General features: G+C 37.9%; 1 protein-coding gene across 1 annotated transcript; it reads left to right on the forward strand.

Moving 5' to 3' along the window:
* Positions 1-2,653: 2,653 nt before the first annotated feature.
* LOC131672776 (protein roadkill-like) lies at positions 2,654-3,685 on the forward strand. Its single transcript, XM_058950229.1, has one exon. It carries the CDS (start codon positions 2,654-2,656, stop codon positions 3,683-3,685), a length of 1,032 nt encoding a protein of 343 aa, XP_058806212.1.
* Positions 3,686-7,571: the final 3,886 nt, after the last annotated feature.

The following is a 7,571-nucleotide window of genomic DNA, read 5'->3' on the forward strand; positions in this document are numbered from 1 at the left end:
CGTCGAACGTCTTCGACGTTACGTGCCGCGCGCTCGTCGCGAGATAATCTGAAGAAACGTTTAATCTCCCCCAGACGACTGCAATCGTGCAAACGTTTCGCCCGGCATACTTTGATCTATCGCTTCGATTGGATGCACGCGCCCTCAATTCCAAATCCACATTTATATGGCGCATTTCAAGTTGCAATTGTATTCACCAAAACCATCGCTAAAAAGCGCAAAACGACGACCACGTTCGACCTTCGTATGCGATGTATTCGAATATGCGCGCTAATCTTGCCTTTTTTCTCCTCTGCCTTCTTGTGCATGTGCCTTATACGTACCGGATGCTGTACCGCAAATTGATGGATGTATTGATCCCCGAGAACCTTCGTATCTTCGTTTTGCTCATTTCTCATGTGGAAAGTTCGCATTACAATGCGCGCGAACGACGTTTTGATTTTTCGTTTAATGATGCAAACAAAAATACAAAAAGAATCGTATCCTGCATTCAAACCTGCTATCTGATATTTTACCTGTGTGTATTAAAAAGAATTAACTTTCTTGTAGCCCAAGAGGAACAATTCAAAGCGAAACCGGAACTCCTTTTTAAAAAGTGTACAAATCGAAAAGAATGCCCAAGTCCGAAGTAGAAGGAAATTCAATTTTTTTTTTATAAAACGTAACAAAAGTACAAACTGGCAAATCAGCTGTCGATAAATAGAATAAATACATAAAATAATTTCAGCCGAAGATAAATATTATGTTTATAATTAAAAAACGTAACTAAATCATGCAAATATTCGTAGTGTTTTGACTCGCTTCCATATGTCGCACGTTTCGCATTATAATTAAGAAGTTGATGCCAAATAAAAGAATCTTCGCTAAAAAGCCGGAGATCGAACAAACTTCCACTGCCACAATCTGTTTGCGGGGGCTGAACAAGTTCCTCGCTTTAACTATACCACAGCTGCCGTGAAGCAGTATACTGTCGCCCGCGGCCAATTAAATCCTCTGTCGAATTCGGAGATCTACATCCCGCGGAGCTACCTACAGGCGCGCGCGTACGGAAGCCAGCCAATTACACACACATGCACGCATGCGCGCCTGGGAACAATGCGAAAAAGGAAACGGTCTCGTGTATTTTTCGTGAAAAAAAGAAAACGGGAGTCGAAAGCAAAGCGGGTTACTCGGGCAGTCAATTAGTGGATATCAGCGATGTGGGTGCCGTGCAAAAAGAAGAAAAGAAAGGGACAAAATAACAGTACGAAAGTCGGCGTTACGCGGACGCGCGCCACCAGATCTTTCTGGCATATGTCTCAACGCAAACTTTGCCGCGATAATGATTGCGGTCGCGGCAAGGCCGTCACCCGGGCGACGACTCGAGGAGAGCGCGATCGGCAAGGCCGGATTTGCATTAGCGGCGCTTTCTCGAAAAAGTGGCTCGAGCGAGCTTTGACCTTGAAAAAAACTCATCGCCACGCGGCAGCGCCCCGTGACAGCCTTGGCTACATTGCGCCTTCGAAAGTAATGCCGCGTACGCGTCGCCGACGCCAAAATTCCTGAACGCTCGCGCGGTTTATGTAGCCGCCTTGCGACATCTGTGTAACTGTACAGCGCTGCGACGTGGTTCTTGTTTTTTTGTTTTACCTTTGAAGATTTTCGCCAAAAGAAAAGGAAAACAGGGAGCCTTGGAGGAAGTGACGAAAGTGAGTTCACACCTTGCGCTGCCGATCGCATACCGATTTCGCTGGGCATTTGAACGTACTCGGCGGCTAAAACGACGCCGAGTACGTACGTGTGTACCGACCGGTCGTAAAATAGACGAAACCCGACCCATCGGTGACGTATCGAATGATGAAAGTGATTCGTCGTCGAAAATAATTGGCGTGCGTTTGGAGCGAATCGGGTCAGCGGATACCAGTCGCGTACGCCGATTTCCGCGCGGGCGGAACTCGAATTTTTCTTCCCGACGTCGGTGACACCTCCTTTTTGCTCGCGTTACTTCGCAACGAAAGTGGGTTGGGTTGTTGGTTGGCAAGGCACGATGACTCAAAAAGATATTGAAGCCGCTGCAACCTTAATTTACTTATAAATAAGACATTTTCAGCTCGTACGGCATTTATCGCACTGAAATTTTAACGACCGTATGAACACTTGGCAATCGTCAATTAGACGTGAAAACGAATACGAAAGTTATTCGATAGGGCTTGTATTGACATGTCGAGCTAATTTATCGGGCTATCAATGTAACGAGTGTCGAAAGCAGTTGTAACAGAAATGTAGAGCGGCTATGTGCAGATGGCGCACGCCTGATAGACGTTTTATTTATTTATTCGATTGCTAACCTAAAAATCCCGAGAGATGTCTGTCACGCTCACCTGCTACCTTTGTGCGAGTTTCCTAAACTTCTTGATTCTTTACTTGGACAAATTTCGGAAAGCGAAGTGCAAGTTCGCGAGCGGCCAATCCCAAAAGCCGTTGTTCAGCTTTCGAAGAGAAGCCACCGATATTCTCAGTCAGATTCGGCGGGACCAACGATGTAAGTTTGCCACGCGGAACTCGCCGCTGCTTTTCAACTTTGTTTGATAGGTACTGTCGCGCTTCACGTTCCTTCCATCTTATCCGAGCAGGCGCAGATGCAGCTAATAATACAAGTGTAATACCTCTTAATATGAGTTTGATCAATGGTGTGGGCTCAATACTACACGTCGGATCTCATTTCGAATGGGAAATCAAGAATTTTTCAGTGGACTGCAAACAAGTCGGAGATTTTCTGGAATCACCGATCTTTGTGACCACTTGCCTCAACACCTACATACTGTGGCGATTGACGTTATATCCGAAGGGCGGAAACATCGAAAGCAAAGATTATCTATCACTGTACATCGAATGCTTGGCCAGAGGGCACGTCATAAGCGATGTGATATTTTCCGTTCTGAACGACGAGAATTGCAAAAGATGGGGCTGGCGCATGAAGGAGAAAACATTTGACAATCAGAAATTCATCTCATGGGGCAACTCCAAATTCGTACAGCGCCATTTGATTCTAGATCAAAACAATCGTGTGCTCGTGAACGACACTTTGAAAATATTGTGCGAAGTGATTTTGAACCCGAGGCACAATCAGCTCAATGGGAATCACCTCGAAGGCAACTCTTTCGATTACAGATTAGAGCAATTCAATGACTTTGAGAAATTGTTAGAAACCGGCAATGGGAGCGACGTGACCTTTCGCGTTGACGGTATCGAGATCAAAGCGCACAAAGCTTTCATTATAAGTCGCAGTCCGGTATTTCAGGCGATGTTCGAGCACCAAATGAAGGAAAAAGAAGAAAATGTGGTTGACGTTCTAGATGTTAAATATCATATTATGAAGGAACTCTTGCGCTTTATGTACGCCAGTAAAGTTAACAACGTTCAAGCTAACGCGAGTGAACTTCTTGCGGCAGCTGACAAATATTCTGTCAAAGGGCTCAAAGTTCTGTGCGAATATGAATTGTCGAGAACGATAACGTTTAAGAGTGTGTTCGAGCTGCTCGAGTTGGCTAAGATGCACAACGCTAACTTTTTAAAAGCGCAAACCATTGTATTCATCGTCACGAATAAGCATAGCATAGTCGAACAACCCGAATTCAACAAGTTCGCCGATTTACATACGGACACTATTTGCGAAGTGTTCCGAGCCATCGTCAAGAGTAGTTGATTGTATTTCTTACTTTATTTATTTGCAGACAACATGCTGAAAATTATTAACAACTTCGAGTAAGATTTATTGCAATGTCTCAATTCTGTCATAGCTTTTAGTTGACCTTCGCGATAATCATTGTCTTCTATCAAATTTCCCATTCGAATGTAAGTACGAATCAAGGTACGCCAAAATTATTTCAATATCATTTTTATGTAATTCAATAAATTGCTCGATAAATTAGTACATATTCAATGTCTTTCTGTGTAAATTCTAATATTTATTCATTTATTTGCGCAGTCAATTTAATGCCAATTACATAGAATGAACATTTTCCAAAGCGAGATTGTTATTACCATTAATATTACTCAGTTATAGGCAAAAATACTTTAGAATATTTGGTTAAACTTTATATACATTTTGTATATAGTATACAAATATTTTTCATAACGTAACTACATGATCGTTTTCTTTGCGCATTGAAATATTTGCACGATTCAGTGTATTACGGCTATATTCTCGAATCACTATTTTGAAGAGCTTGGCCCTGCTCTCAATTCGGTCGTTTTTAAATATGCTTATTGTTCAAATTGGATTGGTCAAAGTATTTAGTTACATTCATTCGTAAAATGAACTGCAACTAAACTGCAAAACATGCAACATTTCGCGCTTTTACTTAGCGCTGCTGCATAAAAGTACTGATAGAAATTTTACTCATTCAGTACGCAGAGAGATTCTAGTTTCATTTGTCGTACTATTATCCAATACCTGACCGTGACCCATTATTGTTCCAATTCTTCATACGAAATTATTTTAATTACGTAGTTATTTCAGTAGTCATTTACTTTTTTAGATTTGTATAGCCTACAAACCAAATGTTTAGAGCTGTTTTAGCTTGGGGGTAGAATGGTTATCAGTATCTATCCTCAAGATGTCATTGTTTATAATAATAGTAGATCAAGAAAATAGAATCTCACAACGAAAATGGTATAGAGGTTTTCAACTTATTTTTTTTCCCCGCAGAATTGATCGGCAGAAGAATTTTTTCAAAATTGCAAAATTTCTCACTATTTGTTTAAACAATTCTCATAAGCAATTGGAATCGCAAAAGGGAAAACTCACGAGTACATTTTTTTTGTTTTTTTGGACGATGATCTAATAGTTAGTTTGATGCTATCAAGTCTGGATTTCACTTGGGTAATGAAAGCTTCATCAGAAGAGTATTATTAATTAAACATTTAAGAGCAAAACATTTAATAATAGTTTTAAATAACCAACTTTTTGATATCAGGTATAAATGGAGCGAGTTTCATAAAGACAACAAAGCCCAAGTGACTTCCATTAAATTCTTTTAAAACTATGTATTTGATAAGAAAAAACCATTCCGAATGAGCGCAGTTCAATGCAACATACTGGATCGTATTTTCAATGGTAGTATTGTCAAAATATAAGAGGATATATATCATCGCCAATATTTATGACAAGTTGTGGTGATAACTTTATGGTACATAAAGACGGTCAATGGGAAATGCGATTGCATTCAAAAGACAAAGTTGATAAATCTTTAGGAAGAGCAACTCCTGGGGATTCCATTGATAAAAGCAATCGTGCGCTTTCTAATGCGGATATAATAAGGATATTGTGCGAAATTATTTTCGAATAAAATGTTCAACTCGTTAATGATCATCTAATTGATCATGTGTCAGGTTATCCACCATATTTCGATTTACTTTCAGAAACTGTTCATCATAGTAACGTTGTATTCCTCGTGGACGGATTTGAACTCAAAGCTTACGAAGCAATTATCATGAGTCGAAGCCCGATTTTTTAGGCTGTGTTCGAACACGATATGAACGAGAAAATAGGGAGTGTTACTGAAACCGATAACCAAAAATTACCGATGATAAACATGACGTAATGAAGGAGATTCTTCGTTACGTACGCCAATAAAGTGCCGAATATATGTAGTCTTGCATTTAATTTAAATTAAAATTTAACGAAATTATGTATCTGCATCGTAATATTATATCTGAACTTTTTCTTCATGCGTTGAAATTAAATATAATTTACTTTTATTATTGAAATCGCATTCTTGAAAAGTTTTATAGCCATCGAAGATTTTTCAGAACAACATGATATGCGTTTTACTGCTTTCGAATTGTTCATTTATTCATTGACCATTATTAATAAACGTACATATTGATTAAAGATATTATTGTCAATGTTATTAAATAAATTTATACGGTTTGAAAAGGCAAGGTGTTTTATTGCCGATTCACAACCGTAGAAATAAGATAAATTGTAATCCATACTATATCAAATCCATTAGTTTTTATTTAATTATATCAAAAGAATCAAATATAATTGTTTCCGCAATATCTCGTAATACCGTTTTTGTATTACTATACAAATTTCGCTATTCAATGTTCATACGCATTGCACGCACATTCTCAAATTAATTTTTGCCTGATGTACACTCAGCGTGGGTTGGATATCGTGGAATTTTTTAAAATTGCCGTGCCAAGTTCCGACTACGTACACCTGCACTGTCGGCTTTGGCGACAAAAAAGAGATTTTGTAACAATTCTAAACAAATAATCGAAATAATTAATAATAGTCGTAAGTATTCGGAATCTTCCGAAATATGTTTTAAATTTTAATTTCTTTTTTGAAAATATAATATTTTAAATATGTTACATTTTTTTATTATAATTGTGACACGCTAATGTATTTGCTATATTTGAATCTCAACTGTTGTAAAAGTTTTTGCTGAAGAAATAAAAATTTGGAACATATTTAAAAAGATTCCAAAGAATTACGGCTATTATTAATTATTTTGATTACTAGTCCAAAATTTTTACAAAAAAACAAACCCTTCTTCGTCAAGATTACGATTTGGCCTCCAGGTTTTCGAAGGAAATTGTTAACGAAATAGGGAAAACTGCACAAATTATCCCTGATATCGATGGTAATTTCCCATTTTCGATTCGTGAATTCGAAATAGGTGAAAATCGAGCTGAAATATGGCAGATTTCTTATAAAATTATCGATGAATCTTAACGTTCAAGGTCTTAAAATAATGATTATAATATTCCTCGTCATCTCCCGTATTTGCATTAGTTATAAATACTATTAATTCTGAATTACAATAAATAATTATTTTCGACATTTGAAGGATGGGAAGGCAAAGCTGCCGGTATGTCCACGTACTGCAGCTCTAATTGCAGTGTTACAGTTTTGTTTTCTCGTCGCTCGAGCTCCGAAAATAATTATTTATTGTAATTCAAAATTAATTGTATTTACAACGAATGCGAACACGAAGAATGACAATAAAAATTACAATCGTTATTTTAAGACGTTAAACGTTAAGATTCATCGATAATCTTAGGAAAAAATTGCCATAGTTTAGCTATGTTGAAAAACTCGATTTTCATCTATTTTGCATTCACGAATCGAAAATGAGAAATGAACATCGATATCAGGAACAATTAGGGCATTTTATGTAATTTTCCTTTTTTCGCCAATAACTTGCCTTGAAAACCCGATGGCCAACTTCCTAGTCCTTTCTTCGACGATAAAATTGTCATTGCAGGTAAACGTGAAGAATGCAAGTTATGAAGAACATCGACGTCAAATTTTTGCACCATTTTTGCACCTAGCCGAAACTTGACACCATGCCAATCCTATCTTAAAAACTTTCTATATAAGAGCCATCAGACATCAGACATCGGATGTTGAACGAATACTGAAGTAAAAAAAACAAATCGATTGTTCATCATTATCTTACCAAAAATTTATGCGTGGTGTGAAAAGATCATGTGCAACATTTATTTTTAATTTACGAATTAATGTCAAATAATTAATTCATTTTTACACCTCCGTGTACGTCTGTGAGGTCCGATGT

This window comes from Phymastichus coffea, unplaced genomic scaffold (genome assembly GCF_024137745.1).
Source record: "Phymastichus coffea isolate CEN01 unplaced genomic scaffold, Cenicafe_Pcof_1.1 PCOF00158, whole genome shotgun sequence".
NCBI classification, from domain to species: domain Eukaryota; kingdom Metazoa; phylum Arthropoda; class Insecta; order Hymenoptera; family Eulophidae; genus Phymastichus; species Phymastichus coffea.